Here is a 26,103-nt window from a genome sequence, read left to right on the forward strand (position 1 = left end):
CTGTAACTTCATCAGTTGGTTACTATGTTAAAAAAAAAGCAAGAGGGAACTTGGCAAGTTAAATGAGCAACTTGTCAAATTATATAACTGGCATCAATTTGACAGGTTGCTAATTTAAGGTTTCTTGATAAATGCTTCCTTCAAATCTTTGAAGAAGCTATTTAGCAAGACCAACATTAAAATAGTTTATCAGGGACATTTTTTCATGAGCATCCCTTTTCAAGTCATTCGAAGCAGGTTTTAAGGATCGTGGTTGTTTTTTTACAGCCAAGTTATGAGCTCTTACATTACATGCATGTCTCTGTTTAGTATCATATTGTAAATTATCTGCATGAAATAGGTTCCTACTTAAGAGGTCAGCTACTTAAGACCATGGGGTAAAAAAAAAGACAACTCCTTTGACCTGCAGAACTTAAGTTCAAAATGTGGCAAAGGAGCAAAAGTAAGAAAAAAAGTAAATAAATAGATAACATCTACACAGTGTGAGGTACAAAGATGTCTGATAGGAACAACATCACAGCTGCTCCGTATCCTCAGGAAAGGCCTGCTCATGTCACTGCTTGCTTACTGTGTGCGAGTCTCGGTGTGTGGGCAGCTGGGGTGGATACAAACTTCAAGACCAATTTCATGTTTGTACATGTTCTGGTCTGAAGCTTTCCCGTGTGTGTACGTGTGCAAAGTTCCTGCATGCTGCTGGCCAGCATCAGCACCGCTGTCAGTGAGTGGGTGCTGGAGAGAGGAAGGTCATGCGGTTGCCAGCCGAATTATGTCCAGGTCACAGATGCACTGTGGAACCTGCTCTTATTACTGCACCATTTCCCTCTTAGGAAATAACACATGGAAAAGAGCAGGTGAGCGAGCGTGACATCATTCTAATCACAAATACTGACACAGTTGATTGTAAAGAGTTTGTCTTGGCAATTTAATTACAACAATTGTTCCTTCTTTCATAGTGACAAGTTCTAACAAGTCCTAACTAAAGTTAAAAAAAAACAAACTTGGGTTAATATCAAATAGATTTCTCTATTTGATCAAACTTTCATAGCAGAATTACTTGGCATATGCCATATAGGTGGTCACCTGGGGCATCGTTCACTGCAGAGGACACCGCTGTGAGCCATCAAGAGAGAAAAAAAACAATCAAATTTAATTAGAAAATAAACTGGCAATGACTGGCAGCCTTTCATCTTATTATGTCTTGTTATGAAAAGATTTAAAATACAGATAACCCGAAATATCCTTCATCATTTCTGAGACTTTGATTGACCTGCTTGGAAGCCGTCCTACAGTGTGGTCTGATGGAGAGGGGACAAGTTATCAGGGGTGCATCTCAGTAGCGGTTAACACTGACAAATACCAGTGACTCTTCCTAACCCCAAGGAGTGGCTTTCAGAAAGTGAAGAGTAAAAATCTCAGAGTAGAAGTATGTCTATTGTTCTCTTTAACTTAACTCTTTAATCAATCATTTGTTCCAGCTCTAGGCAAGCTAAGCTGAGATAAAGCTGTTTCCTCACGATGCAGCTGCAGCTACTGTTCAACTATATAACTGTGGAACTTACACCTCATATTTTAGTGATGCGGAACCACAGCTGGATAAGGATTTATGCTTTTTAACTCATTCATTTTTAGTCTGTCTGCTCCAGCGACATGTTTTGCTGGTACAGTACAATGCATGTGTCAGTCCAGATTAACTGAAAAAGTTATTCAGAGGCTTCTACAAGCTGCTGCTGAGGTAACTTCACTCCACCACCTGCTGAACAATGTAAGTTTAATCATTTATTTCTTGTCTCTGACTCATTTTTTAATCAACAATAATTTACCATTATTATTAAATTATTAATGAATCAAGATTTATTTAAACGAGGCCTAATTTACATTTAATGACACAGCAGACTAAGTGCCGTGGTGCGACAGTTAGCCAACAAGCAACAGCAGGAACAAGTGATTAACAGGTGAGTTGTACAGTTGTTACAGCAGCAGTCATGTTTATAATGCCAGCATTGCCAAATGAGAGGCTATATCCAATCAAATTGTCACACAATATTAACATCAGAAACACATGCAGCTCACCCTCAATGTTTTTGTATGTTTGTCTAATTTTGATGTAACCAGTTGACAATGAATTGAACAAAACTTTAAAGATTTCTAAACCCCGATTTCATCAGAAAACAATGTGACTTGTAGGTTTCACTTTTATAAGAGAAGTCTGTTTTGAATATATATATAGATTTTGTTATTTGAATAAACCTTCCTGATCTTTTATATGGCTGTTGTTTTGAGTGAAAGGTGGACGGGTGAGTTGGGATGGGATTGAATCATCTCAAGAGGATCAAAATGACTTCATTGTCTTTAACAGCTGCATTGTCTGTAATAGCTCTGCATGAAGGGACGTAATATCATTTATTTCCTAAAAGTAGCCTGACGGTAAACTGAGGAAGTATGTTTTAGGGTTTTTGAGTTGACACTCTGAGTGTGTATAACTTGCTTTTTTTGCATTTGAAAGTGAATTATGAAGAAAATCATGACTTACAATATGGAGCTTCAAGAAGTCTCCAAGTCCAGATGAGCTATCCACCCTCACCAGGACAGCATCCTTCAGGTGCGTGCTGAAGCCAATGGCTAGCCGGTCTGCCCTTGTGCTCGGACGATCATTTGGTGGCCATGTGTATGTGATCAGTCCACCATCTCGCCCAAATATGTACGTTGTTCCCGCTAGAGGAGAAAAGAAGAACAAACATTTGAACAACTGCAATAAAAATCGTGTACCAGGGGTAAATTGCTGACTGTCAACACAAAAAAATCATTATTAATAGAGCAAGTCTGGCAATGATGCTGTACAGTTGGAGCACCATCAGTCTGGAGACTTATATTGTGCTGACTACTGAGTTTGCAGAGCACTGAGTAACATATCACTCTTCAACAACTCTCAGCCTCATCTGAGAGTTTAAGTACACTCGTGCCAAGTTATAAGTGAAAGAAAGTTCAACAGAAATGAGGGAGACAGGTGGACATACTCCTTGCCTTATAATGCTGTATAATTACATAGTTTTACTGCTTTTGTCTGTATCACCTCTAGAGGGAAGAGACTAAAGTGATTGCCTGCGATTTTGCAGAAGTGGCCCCAGCGTCCAGGTAACAAGCACGCCAAACCGGCACCTCCACATCTCTTGTGCTTCATTAGCAACCTCAAAGCACGCGGCAGCATTATTGACTGAGTGGTCCAATCATGTCCATCTTGTAACCTCCACACCAGCTATTTCCTGTCTGTCTACATCACTTCATTTTCTTTAACAGCTGCATTAAAGGTTAAAACGTGACCCGGTAGATGGAAGAGCGGTTCCAATAACCCAGCCATTTAGTGAGAAAGAGCCTCCCAGCAGTATGACATTGACCTAGTCAAACTGATGCTTGAAAATGAGTCTGTCAATTCAATGGTCTATTAAAAACGTCTTGTGTCTCATGTTTTAAGATCGGGGGGGGGTTAACCTATTTTTGCCAAGACACAAAACATGCGTGTCTATGTGTGTTTGACTAAGAACGTGAAAGTGTGATTGGGAAATAAATGCCTACGAGAAAGCCTGGATGCAGCTGTCAGATTAGCATGAGAACAACTATTTTCATGAAAAATCAGTCAAAGAGCTTGGCTGATGCGTTTTGCATTCATACATGTGAGAGTGTGCAAGAGGCAGGAACAGAGACAGATGGGGGGTTAATATTCTTAGGAGTGGGGAGTTAAACAGCCTAAACCCAAACAATAGATTATCAATCAAATTGACTGTAATTCCAAAATGTATCATAAACCAGCTCAGCTCACAATGATATAAAGCTACTGATAGGTGTTGCACCATTATGTGATTCAGTTCCTTCCTCACTGGCTTCTCTTCATTTTTAATTAAGGTAGGGCGCTTCACTTCCAACTTTCCCTTCTAATTCTGTTCTCTCACTTTGGCCAGTGGATACTGTCAACCATTTTTCAAAAAAGAAGTGCATCATTAATTAACAATGGCACGATTATCAAATAATGGTGAGACATACAGATCTATGATGGAATTTATTGTTTTCATAAAGCCCAACTCGCATTTGTAAAGCTTAATGATGATAACACAAGGCAGTTTTTGGTCTCCTAATGGATAAAGCGCCATGAAGCTTGATGACTTTGACAAAGGAAAATACATTATGGAGATACATTTGCAAGGCAGGCATCATTTCTTTTTCATGAAGTCTGGCGGCTACCACTAGAAACTCTTCTTGTTTCACTAATGCAGATCTGATGTTGGCTCTATCCCGGAGCAATCCCCAATTCACGTACGTCGCTCTGCACTACTGTCGCCGTCTGCAAGTTTCCCCAAAGCCACCTAACACTGGCTCTCTGCTCAAGCTTATTATAATTAAGTGCATTTAGACTATGTCAGCACTGGAACTCACCTTTAAGCATGTATTTCCAACTAAGTCTATTCATACAGTTTGACACCAACTTTATCCCACTGACAGCTTATTCACTGTTAAGGAGCACTATAATGTAACAATTAGTCATTCAAATGGACCAGAGTGCAGGACTTTATATGAAATTCATTCAGAGCAAGATGGCCATGTCAGGGTACAAAAGGTCAACAAAACGAAGAAAAAAAAATCAACTAAATGGTTCCAAAACAGATTCAGTGAGTGCAGATAACAGTGACGTCGATATGTGGTGAAGCATGTGTAAAATCCAAACATGGTGGAAAATCTCCTAGAGGGACTGGTGAGGATTAAGAAACATGAAGGAACATAGCTAATGCACACCTAAACAGCTGTGTAATGGCATGAAATATACAAAAACTTGCTTCTGTAGCTCTACTGATGGTGAGTAATTATGCACCAACTCCATATTTGTGATATGCATACCCTCCAGGAGCACTGGTCCAGCTATGGATCTGTTGTCGTCATTAGATATAGTCGTGTCCTGGACATTTTTGCTTGTTTATCGTACTTTTATTTCAACAGGAAGTTTAGTTTCCTCCTAATATACCCAATGAAAGGGCGGTATAAAAGTGTGACAGCAAGTGCTTTGAGGTTCAGCTAAACAATGCAAGACCTACGAAGAAGCATGTAATTAAGACTTCCTTGCTTCCTATATTCCCAGAGGCATTTACATCCCCTGAATTCATATGGATTCCCCCAGAGAGGTCGTAGTGGAGAAACCGAGCATCAGAGCAATGGAAGGTCTGATACAAGGCTGTTGCAGATCCTCGATCAGGCCTCCAGGATGAACTCCTTAACCACAAACCTCCCCTGTTAAAGGATAATGAATTAATCTGTCCTCATGCTGGACTATGGCGAGAGCTCTCTGCTGTGTCAGTTAACATCAAAGAAGATAAACATTGGCAGATCAAACACTCTGCTTTCATTAAAAATGTAGCACCTTCCCAGGAGTTCCCATACATTTGGCCTGAGAGGTGTGTGGAACAGTGGTTCTGTAGAATAGCAAACACGGCCTGCGTATTACAGCACCCTTGGCATTGACATTTCTAAATCTATTTATGCTGCAATAGAGAAGCAGCATACAGTAAACAAGCAATAAGCACTACATGGTTAGCAAATGATGGCAGGGTCATCTTAACAGACATGCAGGTGTAAGTGGAGGAAAACATACTGGCTGTATGCCTTCGTGAAGCAGTTGTGGGAGGAGGAGGACACACAAACCGGGCTGTGAATTTGACTGAACAGCTCAGCTAAGGGCAGGATTGCAGACTGTCTTTCCTCTAACCTCCAAAACAGTCATCATAACGCGCTTCATATTACCACCTCTGCCGAGAAACTGGGGAGGAATCCAATCATAATTACATAGCTGTGATGGAAATGTGAAAAGGAGAGATGACATTATAGATCCGTTTTCTGACAGCAACTAGCACTTGCATTTCTCTATCTGCTGCCACGGATTCCCGTAATGACTGGGGTGCAAAAATAGATCACCAGGGATGTGGCATATAGTATTGCTTTTTGAAATTAATTTTTGATCATTCCCACAAGTCTTTTGAATAGAATTTCAAAGTCAGATAACCTCCTTTCAAAACGGCGTCTCGACAAAGTCTTCATAGCGAGACTTCTCTTTCGCAGTTTTACATGAAACTTTTTTTTTTTTTTTCCCCCAAATATTTCATTACAAGAGAAACAAACTTGATAATGAGAGCAACCTCTATCATGCATGCGAATGGCTTTCACCTGTAGCTCCAGCTCGGATAAGTGTGTGAACAGCAACATAAACTCCTACTTGTTGTACATCTTCCAATTGTGCAAAGAGACAAAACTATATGAAAAACAGGATCATCTGGGTTTATATTGGGTTTCTCCTCCCCTCGGGGAGGTGCACAATTAAAACAAGCTTAATGATGTCTATCGGATTACCATTTCAGTTTTCAGAAAAATCATTAACAGGATTCATGAGGACACTGCTTTGTCCAATCCAACACTTTTGGTATCTGGTAGACGAGCTATTTACGATCAATGCGCCTGAAGATTTAGAGCCATAAGGGAAAATCACATGTCAACATGGTCTTTTTTTTTTTTTTACTTCCTCCTGAATTACCTTCACTATATTTTACCTTTTAGGACAACTAAATGGTCTTGTAGTTGAGAAGATTAAGTAGTAAATAGAAAGTGAGGTTATGAGCAAAACCGTGGAAACACATGGCTAATTAGGTGTATTTTTAGCTGCATGTTCTAACTTGGCAGCCACTGCAAAGCTGTGAATTACTGAGGCAGTTGAGAAGAAGCTCCATTCACACAGCATCGCTGTATAATTAAATGGTACATCACACCCCATGATCCAAAATAATGATGCTCAGACACTGATATCTATCAAATTTTAGTGAGGGACTCTTGTTTGATTCACAGTATCATTTTTTTTTTCCCCCCAGAAGAGAAAATATATGAAATATTATTCAGGTCTCCTGAGATGTGACCCACAAAAACACAATTTGATTATTTAAATGTCAGTGGATTATTTGTCTGAACGAGAGTGTTATATTGTGTCTTGTAGTTATTTCGGCAGGGCACATACAAAGCAGACAGCAGGGTTTTTACCATGCGAGTGTTTGTCCGTGCCCGTTGCAAAGATTCTAGAAAGACCATGTATTTGTTTGCACAGCTATTTACTGTTCTGCTCAGCCATTATGAAGGGAATCCATGTAAAAATGTTTTTCTCCAAAGAGAAAAAAAAGTATGAGGCTGCCCATGAATACATCAATTTAGTAAGAAAGGTTAATTTATTTTCAATTTAATCTGTAAAGAAAAAATTGTTTATGCTTACACAGCAAAGACTGAATAATCTGTAAGATATTTGTTTTACTGTACATAAATTTAGAGTGAATGTTATATATTCAAGGGTCCTTTCTGCATTTTTTCAATTATAGTAGTAATCCCCCCTCATAAACTAATGTTGCTCAAGATGTTTGTACTGCCACTTTTTCTTATTTTCTCACTGTTGCTGATGCAAATGTAAAACATCCCTCCTGCAAACCACAGGACGCCTTCCTGGATCGTCCTTGACTGTAAGCAAGCTCTCTGTTCAGCACATGGTGGGGCTTTGTGTTGGCAAGGTGACTCCTCTGTCAAGGATTTTCTTGCCTCTGCCTGTTTGGTGTTCTGGTGACATGCTGTGAACTTTACAACCTCAAAGTAGACGAAAAAAAAAAACCAGCATTAGTGATTTTTATGTCTTTTATGTTATGCCAGTAAAGATGTAAAGCATCAACAGTTGTGGTTTTTGATGCACTTCAGGCACATTTTTGGGCTACTTTACCAAATTGTGTGCGTGTAGAGATCCTGCTCATCGACTTACAAAGTCCATTTGTGGATATGTAGGCCAATTTCACTTTGATGTAATTCCCTCAAGCAGGAAAAAAAGGATATATTTTTCTCTTTCATTCAAAGCCTGACCACATGTGACTGTGTAACCAATAAGAGCCAAGCTGGTGGATGTACCTTTCCCACAACCACACCATGCCTACATCTGGATGCTGCTGCTTACATCTGCCTTTTAACACAACAGTAAACCAGTTATATATTTGTCTGTTTTAAATTGAAGCTTTTCAGAGCAGCTTTGCTGTGCTACCTTTCCCCAACCTAATATAATTTAGTGAGATACATTTCTTGTGGCAGTTTTGCACCCCACGCAAATGGGTTCCACATATCCACTTGAGACAGTGTTTTTTTTTTTTTTTTTCTGTAAGAATCCTTTGTATTCTGTAGGCTTTATGGCATAAAACACTCTGGTCATCAAATAATTTTATTTTAAAAGCATTTTTTTTCAAGCAAAAAATAGTTTAAGCAAATTGTGCAGCGCGCATAAAAATGCAAAAAAAAAAAGAAAAAGAAAAGGACGCCTACAGGTAAAACAGACCTTTCTGTCTCGTGTTACCAAAGGCTTTGACATCGTAGGTGATTAATTGCCTGTCATTTTTGACCGGCGGTTTCTGAATGCGGTGATAATTAAGTGCAGAGGATAGCAGCAGCTCTGAAAATATGTGAGGGGATTTCGCTTCAGTTGTTTGGAGACAGCAGTCATAGCACAGCCTCTGGCTGTCCGTCTCATGGGTGCAAATGAATGAAATTCATCTGGACAATGAGAACAGGAAAGTAGGGTACGGTGGATGCAGGCACCTCTCTGTGGCCAGCCCCCAATCCAATCTCTATTTCTATATCAGTTCATTGTTCCATTGCAGTATAGTCCTTTCAACAATCTAAACCTTGCTTTCAAGCGTTGATCCTGGAAAAACCCATTCTCTACCTTCAGTGGTGTATGAGCAGCCCTTTGGGAGACTAAAAAGACTATGGATTGTTGACTTGTCTTAATCCTCTTCCAGCACAAACAACTGCCTCCCTTATAATGGGACAGACAGTCAGAACAGACCCAGCAGGCATGAGAAAAGGTTTCATCACAGACCAAAGCTGGAACAATCCTGTAGAATACACAGCTGAGATGACAGCAAAACTAACTTCTAATGCAACCATTCACAATAAACAGGACTTCCTCAACAAGCTTAAAAAAAACAACAACAGAGATTTCATATGAGAGCCTATCTTCCACTTCCTGTTTGCTTTCATGTTTGCTGTCATCAGAGTCAAAACTTTTATTGTTTTAATTACGGAGTGCCTAAATGCCACATAAAGTAGTTGCTGTCTGTCATCAATCTAACTCACCTGTATTACTGAATTCTCTGCCACATTCTGCCTCGCTTTATTCCAAATTTCTCTCATTTTTGAGTAATAAAGCCTCTTTTCAGTCTTTATCAGAAGGCTGAAGCTGAGCTTTACGCTTAACAGTCAGCAGAAATGGAAAGAGGTGCTAAATCAAACCAGTGTCAGGACTGCACGCTTATTTTGTGTTGGTTTGATAAGTCTGGACTTGCACTATTCACAAAAAGTTAGGGATATTCAGCTTTTGGGTGAAATTTCACAACAAGCCTAAAATGCATTCAAACCTGTACAGGTGAACTTAATGTGATCTTCTCTAAGCTTTTAAATGCACATGTCCAACTGTTAAATGTTTCAATAAATTTTGCACAAGTTGCTGTTCTCTAACAAGGAGCTTAATGGCAAAAATCACGGCAGGTGTGTGATCCTTGAATTGACCAATAAATGTCCTGGTTCAATTAGAGCTGGTGTTTAAACAGCTGTCCTCATCATGCTGTTCACATTTTGACATCATGAGACCAAGACGACACCTAACAATGGAACAACAGTCCCTTGCCATTGCGATGCTTCAAACAGGACGTTCTCAGACAGAAGTGGCCACTGAGCTTGGAGTGTCACAGAGTGTCATCAGCAGGTTGCAACAGAGATATCCAGAGACTGGAAGAGTCACAGAAAGGCCTAGAAGTGGACGTCCTTTGGCCACATCCCGTGCTGATGACCGCTACATTGTGAACACTGCCCTGAGAAACCAGATGATGAATGCCACTCAACTCCAGGCACGTTTAAGAGAGGTGAGAGGCACCCAAGTGTCACGTCAGACCATTCAAAACCGTTTCCATCAGCGTGGTCTGCGTGCTAGACGACCTGCACGGGTACCTGACCACACCACCAGGCACAGGCATCATCGTCTTGCATGGGCCAGGGAGCATTTACACTGGACGAGGAACCAGTGGGCCTCAGTGCTGTTCTCTGATGAAAGTCGATTCACACTGAGCAGAAATGATGGCCGGCAACGATGTTGGAGACGTCAGGGAGAGCGCTATGCATCAGCCACTGTTGTCACCAGGCGAGCTTTTGGTGGTGGCGGTGTTACAGTGTGGGCAGGGGTGTCCACTTGGTACAGAACTGCCCTTCACTTTGTGAATGATACAGTGACAAGCCCATACTACCTGAATAACATCATTAATCCAGTGATTGTGCCCCTACATGAACAGCACAGGCCTAATTTCATCTTCATGGACGACAATGCTCCTGCTCATCGAGGCCGCATCATCAGGGAACGGCTGTTGGAGACTGGTGTACCTCAAATGGAATGGCCTGCACTCTCTCCAGACCTGAATCTCATTGAAAACCTGTGGGATCAGCTGAGCCGTCGTGTAGAGGCTCGAAACCCTGCACCCCAGAACCTCAATGACCTGAGGGCTGCCCTTCAAGAAGAGTGGGATGCCATGCCTCAGCAGGCAATAAGTTGCCTTGTGAACAGCATGAGACGTCGTTGTCAAGCTGTAATTGATGCTCAAGGGCACATGACGAGATATTGAGACGTTCAAATTTTTTGTTGTGGTGTAACTACCATTGTTGTTACCGTTTGTGTTGAATGAATTTTTTGAGATGAGGAAATCAGTAGTGCATCCTTCTACTTAAATGTCTTACTTTTATGATATTATATCACTGTAGCATGAACATATTGCATTTTCCATAAATTTCACCTGAAAGCCAAATGTCCCTAACTTTTTGTGAGTAGGGTATATTGGCATATCTACTGCACATCTGATATTAACTTTAATTCTCAATGCTTTATAATCTTCTCCTCTAGCCAATAACTTTGAGTTACTGGGAGTAATGTTTAGACCTTACAATATTTTGTAATCATTTACAAGCCTTACAGCATTTTATAGGAACTTTTCAGACCTTAGATAATCTTTACATGTTGATGAAACATTTTTAAACATTGAACTGAACTAACAAATTATAAGCAATAAAGCAAAGTTTTATATGTAAAATAAGAAGGTAAAGTTATCATGTAGCTGGTCTTTGTCTTCAGGCTAGACTAAGCAAATATTCTAATTAGCCTATTTCCACAGTATTGTTTTAACTATATCCAGTGACCTGTGAGCCTTAAGCTCCTTCTAATGAAGACAATCCCCAAGCAGCAATTTCGCATAGGACAGCTGACAGTGTCCAACCTGCCTACATAAGCTGCAAAGGATTAATCCTCTCCCTCTGCCCCCTCTCTCCCTGCCTTGCTAATTTGATGTAATTAAATTAAGTGGTGACTAGAAGTGGGGCATTGCTGCTTGCCCCCATGATTGGTCATCCTTATTAAAGAGTATAAGATACAGCCACCAAAATTATAGGATAGACAGAGTCTCATAAACATAGAAGAAGAGAGAAAACGTAGTGGGACCTAAAGGCAAGTGCAGTATAAAATGATGAGATTAACATTAGGACGGAAGGCGGAGGAGATTATTTGTGATCATAATCATGTAAGGGATAATTGCACAGGAGAATTTTAAAATGTATTAGACTTTAAAGTGAATTCAAAGGATAAATAAAAAACGCATGGTGGGGAAAAAAATGAATGGAAGAATAGTTATATCACGCTTCTGCTCAGTGAATACAGAATTTAAGTTTTTATTTCTATCATTAGGAGACATAAAACTGGGATTCCACAGTATCAGAGCCATACATTTTAAAGTAGTTTAGCAAAGCTGAGACCTAATCACATCTGTTGTAAACTGGTTTCTGTAGAGCAGTAACGCATCACTGGGTGGTATTTGGATGACTATTTGGGTCGCCTGTGTGCAGAGCAAAACGTAATATCATGTAAATGGTGTGATAAAAAAGCTCTGACACATCATTAAAGCAGAAATTCCATTATAATTCTATTCCTATTATTGTCTAACAAATCTGATATGACTTTAATGTCAACTAAATGCAACGATCAGGAGCTTTTCTTTATTTTTTTCTTAGTAAATAAAAAAAAGACACTAACTTAGGCTGCCTAACTCTACATCATTTGTAGTCTCTCCTTCTCTGGTGTCCGTTAAACTTTTTTTTTTTTCTTTTGCAAAGAATGTACACAGATAGTCATTCCAGTTTCCTGCCTTTAAGAACAGACACAACATATGGTGCAAGATTGATGTTTGCGTGTTTCTAATTTGCGGCTCGATGTGAGCATATGTTATTTACTGTCATTGTTATCAAGTTACGTGACCAGTAAAATACATCAGAGGTTGCTGGGAGTGCTGACAGAGCATGTGCTTTTCAGGAATAAAAATCCATTTAAATATCCCAACATTTAAATATCTCTTAAGATTGAATAGGTTTTGGATATACTTGGCACTTAACAGGGTGGCTGTAGCTCAGGAGGAAGAGCAGTTGTCCTTCAACTGGTAAGTTGAGGGATCGATTCCAGGCTTCCCCTGAAATGCCTAGGGCAAGACACTGAACCCCAAACTGCCCCCCGATGTGCCTATCGGGGTATGAGTGTGTTGAGTGAGTGTGTGTGTGAATGGGTGAATGTGACAAGTAGTGTAAAGCGCTTTGAGTGGTCTGTATGACTAGAAAAGCGCTATAGAAGTACAAGTCCATTTACCAACTTGCCCCATCACTGTCATACACCAAATATGCAGGATATGTGGGCCGCAAAAGACAAAAATAAATAAACAAATGAATATATAAAAATTTAAATGAATACATACATAAATAAATAAATACATAAATAAATAAACAATGATTCTAAAATAAAAAAATAAAAAAATCTAAGTGAAAATTTGAACAGAAAACAACAGAGTCTCCATTTCTCAGCTGTATTATGTCTAAGACAGATTACGGGTCTACTCTTCAGGCAGTTCTGACCTATCTATATTTTGATAGAAATGGTGAATGAAGATACTGCCCCCTGCTTCACACTGTGGTGGTAACTCACCATATTTTACCCTCTTGCTGCTTTGAAGAGATAAGCCTTCACCTCATCAAGACGAGGCCTTAGGCATCCATAGCAACCACCCTCGCTCTTCATGGCAGGAGCCCATCAATTCATGGTTGAGGTAAAGTTCTACCCCCTGGGCTGGTAACATTATGCCACGAATGCTCAGTCGACCAGTGTCACTCACACCCTTTTGCCCCCTCCTCCGCCATGCTCACTTCCTCTAAATCTAAAGTGATACATGAGCCCTGCCTTGTGGGGCAGAATGGGCCATCCAGGCAGAGCTGACAAGACCCAGTGTCTTAATGGAGCAATACACCAAACGGGCCCTTTGTTACCCAGAGCAGCTGCATATCTGCCTCCCCCGCCAACAGCCTTGGCTCTGATAGAAGTGTCTCACAGTATCGACAGCTTCTAATTTACTCTCTCATCATCACTTGCCTCATTTGCTCCTCAGACACAATGCTCCCTTTCTCTTAGTTCAGGTCAGCCATTTTGTTTGCCAGCTGTTTGTTGATTAGATTTTTTCAGCATTCAGTCTTCAATTTGTGCAAAACCCAACATATGCGGTAGACTTAAAGAAAACTGATCATGTTTCATGCTCAGTTAAAAGCCTATTTGACTGATTATGTGCCATCAGACATCAGTGTGAATTATTTAGTTTCTGAGTGTCTGGGCTACATGTACCAAGCATTGCAGCCTCCAAATGGTCTCCAGAAGTTGTTGTCTTCTCCATTAGGGAACTAACAGCTGTGTAGCATGACTGCAGTTCTAATTACTGGAAAAGACAAGTGTGGCATAATTACACAGTGAACATGAGACAGAAAAACAAACAAAAAAAAAAAAACGTTGAGGGCCAAATCTCTGATCTGAGACTAGAGACAACTCCAGCTGCCTATCACCATATGCGGATCGGTCCGTGTCAGCACAAACACTGCTCACACAAAGAATTTACTTCCAGACCACACAGAGAAATGGAGCGTAATCCATTGTAAACAGAATTCAATCTATATCTGCATTGTTACAGCTGGCCTGTGCTGCAGGAGATCCTTTCAAAATAGGAATTAATCTATCTGCACCTCTGCACCAGAGAAATATTAGGGAAAATATTATTTCTATTGTCTTTCTTTTTCATTTATCTACTGTTCAGTTTGAGCCAATGTGCTCACACACGGCAGGTTAATGGAGCATAAAAACTCCAATCGACAGCAAGCTCTGTTCAGTCCACCTGGGTTGGTGCAAACTGTATGTACAGAAAGCAGCTACTGAGTTCATGTATATGTTGTTAAGATTAAATATTCAGAAAAAAGAACCCTCATTTTCTCGATACAGTTTTTCTAATGACTTCACGTTGAACTATGAAACATAAAACACATGTAAATGTGTGCTAAATTTAATGTCTGCCTATGACACTGCTTCCTTTTTACTGTTTACTCTTGTAAGTCATACCCAGGAGACAGGAAGCACGTCTTGGCCTTAATTGCAGGATTAAACATCCGCTTTGCCTACTGCCGAGTAGCCTCACTTTGTAAGAAAGCAATCTAAGTGGAAAGATATTATTTAATTAGCTGAATATCTTATGGAAATGATACTGCACAGAAAAAGAAAATGTGGGGAAGATCAGGAGAAAAGGATCACCAGAAATAAACACTGCATGAGTTGATGAGCTGAGATGTTTGAGAGGGAGTTTTTGCCATGCAGCAGAGGCAGCAGTGGTACTGTCTTTGCAATGTATGTACAGCGATGCCTTCACCTTATCAACAGGCAATGTAGGAGCCCCATAAGGGAGCTGTGCCATCTCCCATCGTACCCCAATACTGCAGATCTACTGACAAACATAAACAGTGAAATACCAACAAAACAACAACAACAACAACAAAAAAAGCATGGTTATGTATTGTATTTCTACACTGTGTTAAAAAATATATGCTAATATTAGCTTGCACTTAGGTGTTAGGCGGGTGTGTTTTTATCAGCCTCTGCCAGAAGGCCTGAGGCTCTAAGAGATGGAAGGAGCAATGAGGAAGGTGAAATCCCACACAATCCTATTAGAGTGGATTAGAGGGCAGCTTTCTTTCTGTTGCCACTCTGCTGCAGGTGAGCAATTGTAAATTGCAAAGAAAAAGAAGAAAAAAAGAGTAGTTGTGACATGTTTGGTTTTTATAGAGGGCCCCCACTGTGACACAGGGCGACCATTCTTTTCAAAAACCTTTTTTTTTTTAAATTTGAAACCATCATGAAGCCAAAATGTTTAATCAAAAAAAAAAAAAAAAAAAAAAAAGGTTGTTAGGAAATGATTTGTAGGCTGAGAATAATGACATCACTGTCAGTCAAACCACCCACACAGAAGGAACGGGATTGAATTTTTCCCCCTCTCCCAAAACAGGCACGTGAAACCTAAGCAGAAGCTCATTATCGATTAGATGATCAATAACAATCATATATTTTAGTCTTCTGCAAGCTGGTTTCCAAAGAAACCAATCCTTTGTGGCTCCCCCTGTGGTTTTCTTTATCAGGCAGCCTTTCCTTTGTACAATTAATCCTAAATCAGAGGACAAACATACAAAGGCAAAGTGTTATTATCATTTCTCCCTCCTGCATTATTTTCTTTGAAACCAAAATCTAATTTCAAACCGGTGATATTTTAAACTACATAAATGAGAGTTTTAATGTGTGCACAGCTGCAAATCGGTTCAACTGCCCTCCATTCACACTTGGCTGTGACAATAATTCAAAGTGATCAAAGAGATGAAGGATGATTTGATGGAGTGTTGCTTTTTGCTTGCGCAGTGAGCTTGTGTGAATTTCTAAGTGAATGTGTGTGTGTGTGTGTGTGTTTATATATAAAGGCTTGACTGGCGCAGAGATAGCTGCTGCCTCATTATGATGACATAGAATGAGGTCTCTTTAGATTCAATTCAAATCAAATTTGTGGGTTTTGGATTCTTGATCTCCCCTCATACACATTTCCTCCTTTCTTGTGCCACTCCTTCTGTAAATGTAGAGGCATTTAGAGTCAGTGGAAATGGACTGTGAAGAATAGTGTCATATTTTTCATTAACACACTTTAACACCTTGACATCCACTACAGCTGCATCACTCCATCACACTTTGTGTATTTCATGAGCAAACAAGGGTTCAAAATGTTTCATTTGTTAAGAAACCACCTTATTTAAAAGATCCAATAATGATCACATACACATTAACACTATCCTTGTCTTACACTCTCCTACAGAAATCTATCATTTTAGTATATTTACTATCTTAATTTTAAGTGGACACATAGATGATATGAATTTATTTGACCATATTCTACTAATTTAGATTAAATACATCCCTTAATATGAGTTAAATTTCCTAATGAAAAATATTACAGATGAAACATCAGTACTCAAATGTTATGTATTCACTGACACTTGTCAATTATAGAGCAGAGTTATACAGTAACAAACTAAATGTGGTCTTAAATGTGTGAAAGCAACATCACATTTTCTAAATTTTACAGTTTGCTCTACAATTTCTGCCACATTTGTCCTCAGTTTCCTTTATCACACCTGTCAGACAATACATATGTAAAACTTTGTTCTGCTCCTTACGTCACCATCAGAAAAGCCAGATATGTAGACCGGCAAACATACTTGACAAAATTTAAAAAAAAAAAAAAAAAAAAAAGGAAAATGGGAAAGAGCAATGCTGTTAATGGTGAATCATTAAGTGCCCTATGGGTAAAGAGCTCCCTGACTCAAACTCATCTAGAACTTATGCATGTGCAAGGAACAGACATCCCCTTGGGTCAAAGGAGGAGGTCTTCGATCTCTCTCAACCTCTCCATCTTCCCAGTCTCTAATCCCAAACTGGACACATTACTCAGGCGACCTCTCACTGCCCACCGCACGCACAGTCAAGTCTCATTTTCCTTCATGCCATCTATAGTCTGGACATCAGTGCAACTGCGTGGACCACTACAGGCGCAAAAGCCTCCTCGTCCTGTCTGCTTGGATGGAGTCTTTAGGCCAGTGATGAAGATGAGAGTAGGTGAGGCCGAAGGGGGTTGAGAGGCGATGAGGCGCAGCAAGTAGGAGGAAAAACGTCAGAGAAGAACGGGCAGAGGGAGAAACAAGAAGGTTCAAGACCCAAAGCACACACACAAATAAAAGAGTGTTTGTCTCCTCATACATCAGAGAAAGAGGACAATGAAACAACTGCAATCTTCACTCTTTCATTCGTGGGTCAATAACTGCCTATGCTCCCTCTGGAGCAGAGGAACATGTACTCAGATCCTTATCAAGGCAGCTATCATCTCCGCTTCGCACAGAGGCAAAGATACTGTCATCCTCACACTATCGCAGAATGACATCAGCTCAGAGACATGGGAGTAATTATATTATACAAGCCCACAACACACCAGGAACAAGGCAACACTAGAGACTATCAAATTTTGCTCTCTTCCACAGTTTTTCCCCCTTTGCTTTCTTCTTTCCCCCTTCATTTCTTTAATCCAACAGTTTTTCTTTCTGTCTTTTTCTTTTTTTTTTTTTTAAATTTCCTTCCTCTGTCTTTCCCAGCTCATCTGTTCTCAGCGGCAGTGCCAGCACCGACGAGCAGTCTCTAATCCGTTCAACTATTAGCTCTGAAGCTGGAGAGCATTCAAATTGATTATAATCACTTAAATTGCTTCACTGTCTGTGATCAAACCACCAAGTTTTGAAATACAAAAAGCCATTTATGCAGCAGTAGCTGGAGCAGGTGTTAGGCAGGGCTCCACCTCAGATGTGGTAAGTAGAATGCATAACCATTGTGAATCTGTGGACTGACTTCCCCCATAAACATATGGGCTTTGATTCATGGAGCATTACACATATATACACACTTCTGGCAGAGGCAGCGTGTGAAACTGCAGCAAGCTCTCTGTATGTTACATGCACAATGGAAACTGTCTGATTATTAAGGATCAGTAAATTCTATACTGCAATATCAATTTACTTTAGAAGAAATGAGAGATTCATATTATAAAGCCCTTACATACTTTTTCTAATGATAAGATCATCTCATCTATCTGCAGTTAAGAGAAAAGAACTGCAGGTACAGAATAAAGTATGATAACCTAGTTATCCAGCATATGGAGTTGTGTATCCATCTCTAGGAAAGAGGACTATCACCTCTGGGAGTCTATCCTTGATGAATGGTATATCTGCGACTCACAGCTGATACTGTCTGAACCTCATTACTGCCCTAAACAAACAATGCATCACAGTCCAACTCAATTTCATACATCCTGACCATGGTAATTTTCTTCTTCTTTTCACATAAATCAATGACAGACTTTCAAGTTCAATACAAAGGAAACACAGACGTTTTCTTATGATCTATAAGGAGTAATGTGTATTTTTCTTTGATACCATATCATTTATAGGAACATCCATGTAGAGGCGCTCCCCATGGGGCAGAGAGAGCGAGTAAATGAAGCTACACAGGAGGAAAAGTGCATTTTCACCAGGTGCAAACAGAATCTATCCGCACATTGTCCATCATTACACTATTAGCTTTGCTTGATCTAATCACTTCAAATAATGTTTAATTCAATGTGATACTAATGGTGAAATGGAGGTAGAGTGACATAATTACTGCAAACAGGATTAGATTTTCAGCAGTGACAGTGACACTGAAAGCTATGTAAAAGAGAATGGAGGCAGAGAGATAGCATGGCAGTTAAACAGCTGTGAGTGGCACAGGGCTATATTTAGTTGTTAGTGAATAGAAACGGAGTCTACAAAGCAAAAAAAAAAAAGGCAGCTGATGAGCATGCAAGACTGATTATTAGACATGCAGACTTTTTTTTTTTTTATTAAATAAATTCACTGTGCTGTATGGAAGACAAACCAATGAATGGATGAATGACAGTATAAAATAGCAAGTCTCCAAGTTTGCATTTCTGCACCCACCCCTTGCACTGATCAGTCAAAAGTTGAGACATGTTACTAAGAGAGCTCTGGATGTCAAAGCAGCAGCTACAAAAAAACTATGATGTTAGGACATGGAGTCTGGCTGCACCACATGCCCTGAGGTCCTTGGGGAGAGAGCAAGGGGCAAGTAGAGCGTTGTCCACTGAAGACCGGTCACAGCAGAGTTTCTTAATTGCTTCTCTTGTTGTCTAAGTGGGCCAGCAAACCTCACTTCTCCCTTTCATCACTAAGGGACACTGACTCCCCTGGTGCTGTAGGTCCAGCTCTGCCCAATAAAAATGCCAGGAGATGCTCAATAATGGAGAGGTCACTTCCACTTTGACAGCTCAAAGTTAAACTTTAATTAAGAACAAAATAAAACGAAGCGAGACATTTGTTGTACAGTGTAGAAGACTGTCTACTCAGAATCCTATATGTTAGCAGAGTACCTCAGCATTACGTCAGTGGTACACCCGTAGTGATTACGTCACTCAGAAATGCCTGGACTGTATGATATCTTTAAAAACTGAGTATTTCTGTTCTTTTAAGTCTCACACTTTCACAAACCTCACACATGAATGATTGAGAGCTTTGGGTGAAATAGACAGTCAGGCAGAAAAAATGAAAAGAAAAAGAAACCAAAAAAAAAAAAACCCAAAAAACACCATTTCCGATACATTGCACAGAGAAAACGATCACAGTCTGCAAAGAATATTTGGGGATGGATTATATAATTCCTCAAAAATCCTAATTTGGTTTGCTTGTTTATCACTTTTAATCCCAGTGTCATGAACTGCTTTGCCACACAGGGTAAAAGGGCCTCATCTACACTGCATGCTGGGCAGGGGCCAGGGATGGCTCAACACCCCATAGGGCTGGAGGCAACACGTCTTTGTCTGTTCCAAACACCCACGGGCTACATGGAGCGCCATAACCTTCTAATCCAGCCTAATCTGGACACAGAGGAGCATCTGGAGATATGGATATGGCTAATCTCAGACATAGGAGGGGGCACTTTGCTGAGACCGAAAAAAATGAAATAGGTCCACACTATACTCAGTGGGTCTTGGAAACGCCTTAAGAACAAAAAATACACTAAGAAATAATTAATTTGGAATCAGCAGTGAGGTTTAAAACTAAATGAACACTAAACCAGGGGTGCATTGCTTAAGAAGACCCCACAGGAGCAAAATGGATCAACGATAAAATAAAGAAATACTTACTGTGCCCTGCTCTTAGGGATGCTGGAGATCTGTGGATAGCAATAGGCACAGTATGGTGATGCTTGTTTCCATGGGACAGGCGAATATGGTGGAGACTCTCCACAGCACTTGGTTCTGACCCCGCCACAAAGCCCAGAGCAAAGATCCACAATGCCAGCTGGGTGAATGTTGCTGAATTCCAGTTTAGTGGCTCTGCAACTGGTCTCAGGGGAGCAAACTGTGCCCTCCAGCCTCTGAACATCTTCCTTGCGTGGTCAGATGAGGCTTTAGATCAAGGTACAACTTTAGAGAGTCTTATAGCCCCATACTTCTCACCTCGCCAAAACTTGCTACAGCCAGAGACACTCAGACACATCCATAGAGAAAGAAATGGGGAAAAAAAAAACGGGACACCACACAAAATGTCGGTTGTGTGAGGAAAAAAAAAAGTCCCCTTTGCCGTTTTCCACTGAATTAAGAAATCCGTAGCAGCACCCAGGCAGGTAAAGAAGTATTATAATACATCACACAAAAACATTCACTCAAGAAATTAGGGCAACGCCAAACAGAAATGAAGAAATCCCAGCTTGCCTCAATTTCCTGAGTTCCCTAGTTCTCGCTGTTTCTCTCTTTATCCTTCTGTTAAGCCTTCACAAAATAAGAAACATGTTCTCACCAGAAACTGCGAAAATCCCCCAAAAAATAAATAAATAAAAATCGGTTGCCAGGAATACAAAAAAAAAAAAAAAAAAGACAGCTTACTTAAGAAGATACAGAGTATCTTTGCAAAGTAGATCTTCAGAAAATCAACACGGACATTCTGACTTTCCCTCCTCCAGTGGTCTCAAAGGACGTCCAGAGGAATGAGACCATAGTTAAATCCGCTTCTCATTTGAATGTGTCGGAAAGCTGCGGTAGCGCACGGCAGACTGCCTGATAGCACCTGTGAGTTACGCCAAGTAGCGCACCCGTTCCCCATCCAGAGATATCTGATCTCAGTGAGACCGAGCAATGGCAACGACAACACCTGAGAGCAGCCCTGGGCAGAACACACGCTCACACACAGGCAGCATCGGCAGCGCCGTTCCAGAAGATGTGCGCAAGAGGAAGAAGGGAGAGAGGAGGAGGCGATGGAGGAGGACAGAGGGAGGAGGGGGGGGGGGGGGGGGCTCAACAGCCAGCCAGGAAGCAGGAGGGAGAGTGGCTATGCAAATAGGCAGCATTCACATAGCGAATCACTGGAGCCTGAGTGCATTGCAGAGGAAGAGCCTATTTAGGCAGAATAGCAGAAACTGAAGCTATGTCCCCCAGCCCTGATTCCTTTCACCATCTCTTTCTTGTCTCCATGTTCAGACCGTCTCCAGCCACCCCTCTCTGGACAATCCTCAGCAGTAAAAAGACCAAGAAGAAGAAGATCAGAAGGAAAACAGACTGCAGGAGTTGTTGTCTGTCCCTTCTCTACTCTTTTTCATCTCTGCATTCCTTCTGCTTTCCTTTCTCTCCTCCTTGCCTTTTGTTGACTTTTCTAATTTTTTATGGAACTCAAGAGATAATAGTCTTGAAAACATAAAATACTAAACGCAAACGATCCAACGTGATCCGCCTCTTCATTGCCCTGGAGAACTGCTTCCTATAAGTTCTCACCTACTGCTCTGGACTCTGCAGTGTCTCGTTAGCGAGATTTTAAAGGAGTGATGATGCTGCGGCTCAGGCATTCTCTCTCTCTCTCTTTCTCTCTCTTTTTCTCTTTCTCAGAAACGTTTGAACACACATACATGGCCTCACACAGACACACACATATGTAAACAAAGCACGCACAGTGCCAGAGCTGGCAGTTGAGAACTGTCCACAGAGAGGGTGCTGAATCTGGGCAAGTCTGCCTCGCCTGCTAATAAAAGACTGTTTCTCACAAGAGAGGGAAGGCTGATCGCAGCCTCTGTGTGCAGCAGGGTTACAGGAAAGTAGGGAACATGTGGACATAAAAGCCCTGCTGATAAACACAATCTGGTTCAGCTGGGAAGTGTGCTCAGTGTTCAGAGTTTGGGACTGGAGAACAAGGCTCAGCTGCAGTGTGCTTGCTTCTGTTTGCACACTGGCCATTCAACATCCTCCCTTTCGAAACGCTGTGTTCTAAGCTGGAGGAAAGTAAAAAAAAAAAAGAACACTGTAAGCACTGCTGAGCTGATCTTTACGGTTTACAGGGAATACACAGGCATTTCATGCCCAAAGAAAGCCAACTTAGCAGGCGTGACACAAAGGATAATACAACCTTCCTCATTTCTTTCTTTTTTTTTACTGTCCACATAAAGACAAAAAAAAAAAAAAAAAAAAAAAAGCCCCAAGGGATGTATCAACCAATTAAATGAACATTAATAGTGCATATCTTAAAGTTCAATTTCAGTACCAGTGCAGGTAGATGATTGATGACTTTGTCAAAAAGCTTGGCTGCTGCAATCTGAATTTAAATATTGAACACAACAGCAGCTACAGTATAAGAAAAGAAATGAACACAACCACAAAAAAAGACAATAATACACCATCTGGAAGGGTATCCGATCAGATGATACATCTTATTTCTCTGTTGTAACTCGTATTGCCATCTTACATATTAGTAAACAACAACTGCAGTACAAAACAGATGTAGCAAACATTAGGCAACTGTGCTGTTCTCACCTTGTAGAATCTCAATAAGTTGGTGCAGCCACCTGGTGCTAAAAAGTCAGCAGCACGGAACAACTGATCTGTTCTCATTTGCAATGGTGAAAAGGAATGTTCTTGCTGAATGTGTTTACACTTTTATAATTATCAACAGTGCAATCTGCATAATTGCCACTAACAAGGCAATCTATCAGGGCTTCTTGCCAAGGGCAACAGCCTGACTTCGTATGTCCTTAAGTGCAAACTTCTGCTAAGAAATATGTTTAGACCCTTATTTACAATGAAAAACGAGAGGACAAATGAATGTCTGCATATGTTTTAACTTATTTAAAAGTGCACTCTGTTTGTTTAGTGGAAATTCTAAGTTAGTACAGCCATAATAATCTTCTATAAGGTAAAGTGATACCAACTTCATCATTACTTACTTGTTCATTTGTGCCACCAAGTGGTGGAATGCAAAAGTGCATGAAAGGTGTGATTTTTTTTTTCAGAAAGTCAGCAGATTAGGTTTCATACAACTCCTGTCGCACAAGACAGCAGCAGTTTAATAAAATTCAAGGAAACACCTTTTGAAAAAAGCCCCACCAATGTATAATATGACTCCATAATACCCCACATATCCACATTCAGAACATTAACGCAGACAAAGAAAACAGTGTTGTAATCTGATATACTGCTCTGATTCTGATCAATTCCTCCTCACTTCTGCCAGGATTTACTAAGGCCTTAGTGGCTTGCCCTTTATTCCGATCAATTTGCTGAAAATTAGATAACTGAGGTATGAGAGGCAAAGGAAAAAAAAGAAAAAGAGAAATAGGACCCATGCTTATTGCTTCAGGGAAAACATTCAGAAGTGAATTCTCTCTGCCTGTGCAGAAGCAAACACCTGGGACCACAAGCAAAACTCATTTCAGCACAGTTACAGATCTCAGCTGCTTTAACCAGATGATTGTTGAAGTGTTAACCACAAAATGGGGGACTTCTCCATCGATCTGGTGGGTGAAAGAGCTTCATGTTCCAGGAGGCTTTTGCTTCTTTCTCTTTGCTAACTGATAACAATGAGAACATGTTAATGATTAAGTATGTTTAGTGAGTCCTAGCGCTCAGGATGCACTGCCAACGGACAGTGGGAAAGCATATTGGGTATTTTCTCATAAGATTTTATCCAGAGACTGATGGCTGTAATCTTTTAATCTGCCATCTGTGTGGTTGATTAAATAACAATGTTCAGTGGCTGTTTAAAATTATAGACCCTGTTTGTCCAACTCCTTCAGACCTTTTTATTTGAACCTGTCAAAGAGGACATTTTCGTAACAACAATACAAGCAAAGTTTTGCTGAAAGCAACACAGTATCACCTAACTGTGATGAAAACAGTTTTTGTTCAAAATCTGTATTTTCTTTAAAAATGTTAATTTTGTGAGTAAAAAAAATGAATGAAGACACACAGGATAAAACCAGGTTTTGCTTTTCATGATGTAGAGGCAAATTTGATGCTTCGCTATGTCACAAGAAACTTTATAAAAGGTGCATTCACATTGGGATAGTCTTCGATTGGGGACAGTCACCCAAATAATTGGAGACTGAAATAAGGAACAATAATTCTGTTTTGTCATTTAATTGAGTTAAAGGAAAAAAGCACACAAATGGGTCCTGGACAGATTAGAGCATTTTTCTGATGAACAGTGGGACAAAATTCCTGTCAACAGGTGCAGAAGTCTGACTGGGAGGAACAGAAAACATCTGACTGAAAATAAATCAAAGTTAAATTAGTGGAACCATTTTCTATCATTTTAAAAATATTTTTGTGTCCTTTTGTGGAAGAATTGGATCATTAATTAGATAAACTTGGCATATGTAGTTGCCAGGCAACGGAGGACCGGAGCACTATGGGTAATTCTTGTCCCCTAGAGAGGCCATCTCATTTTACTGAGAGTAAGCGCAGTTTGGTGTGTGCAGACGACGTAGAACTGCAGAACACTTTGTTGCCTATGTAGTCTGCGCACTTGGAAGTGTGAATTGAGAAACACTCATTGAACGCTGGAGAGTGAACCAGCGTTGTCACCATATTGGATGGGTCTTGCTGCAGAGTCAACGATAGTTTCCCCACATTACTGTTTTGTGTGGAACAACGTGTATACATTACACACAAACAAAACACTTTTCTACATAAATGGTTTATATATCATGTTAACAAAGTGAATAATCTACTAAATGCAAATGATGAATTTTACTCTTATGACATGTTTATGGAAAAATATAACATTGATGCTTCACAAAGAGAGTTTTACATGGTTGCTTAATTACATCCAAGGCGGTGATGTTTTTACCAGCTATCTGTTATCTGTTTGTGTTCAAGATAATTTAAAACAATATAGGTGGATTTAAATTGGACCCTTCAACTCAATCTGTTGATTTCCTTATATAGGCTATTATGAATTGGCTTTCATCATGTTTTCTTCTCTGTCTGTAAAGCGTCTTGAGATGGCATTGCCGTGATTTGACGCTATATAAATAAAGTTGAATTGAATTAAATTGAATTGAATTTTCATAAAATTTTTGGGCCTTGTTGTAAATGTGAAAAGGAAGAATTGATTCAGTTTTGATGTTGATCCGGATCACTGTTTGGATTCAGGCAGATTTCAAAGGATTCTTTAACATTGTGCTTGATGGAGGTTTGCGTTCTCTAAGTGCTTTTCTAGTTTGTCTGTCTGTCTGTTTGTTTGTTTGTGTTCAATATAACTCTAAAAATTATGGAGGGATTTTCATAAAATTTCTGTGGACTTGTTGGAAACGTGAAAAAGAAGAACTGGATTAATTTTGGTGTTGATACAGATTGCTGTTTGGATCCAGGAATGTTTTAAAGGCCTTGGTGGAGGTTTGCGCTCTGAGTGTTTTTCTGGGTAACTTCTGAGTTGCACAACTTTGATTCAATACTTTATTTTCAGACTTTTTCCGACTGTATCTCTATATTGATAAATTAATAAATGTAGAAAAGAAAGAGTCAACCGTAGTCAAGAGAAAGCCAGCAACTATTCCCGTATTTTGTTCAGCATATGGGTGCAATAACCGATGAAATATTGAAAGCAGATCTTGTCGAAACACATTTCACAAGGTTGAATGATAATTTGTTATTTGACCAGATAAAAATAGATAGATCAATGCAAACTCATCGATAAACAATCAAATATGACAGT

At 40.1% G+C, this 26,103-nt stretch overlaps 1 protein-coding gene across 7 annotated transcripts in view; it reads right to left on the bottom strand.

Moving 5' to 3' along the window:
* The window catches only part of LOC306762628 (neurexin-1a-like), a gene marked incomplete at both ends in the record, with an annotated part of 260,578 nt that overhangs the window by 81,362 nt on the left and 153,113 nt on the right, over positions 1–26,103 (bottom strand). For all 7 annotated transcript variants that reach the window (XM_079249178.1, XM_079249179.1, XM_079249177.1 and 4 more), the window contains one exon: positions 2,531–2,712. In XM_079249178.1, coding sequence (XP_079105304.1) covers positions 2,531–2,712 — 182 coding nt within the window. The remainder of the gene's footprint in view (positions 1–2,530; positions 2,713–26,103) is intronic.

The sequence above is a fragment of the Telmatherina bonti genome (genome assembly GCF_933228915.1).
Source record: "Telmatherina bonti genome assembly, chromosome: 11".
Taxonomy (NCBI): Eukaryota; Metazoa; Chordata; class Actinopteri; order Atheriniformes; family Telmatherinidae; genus Telmatherina; species Telmatherina bonti.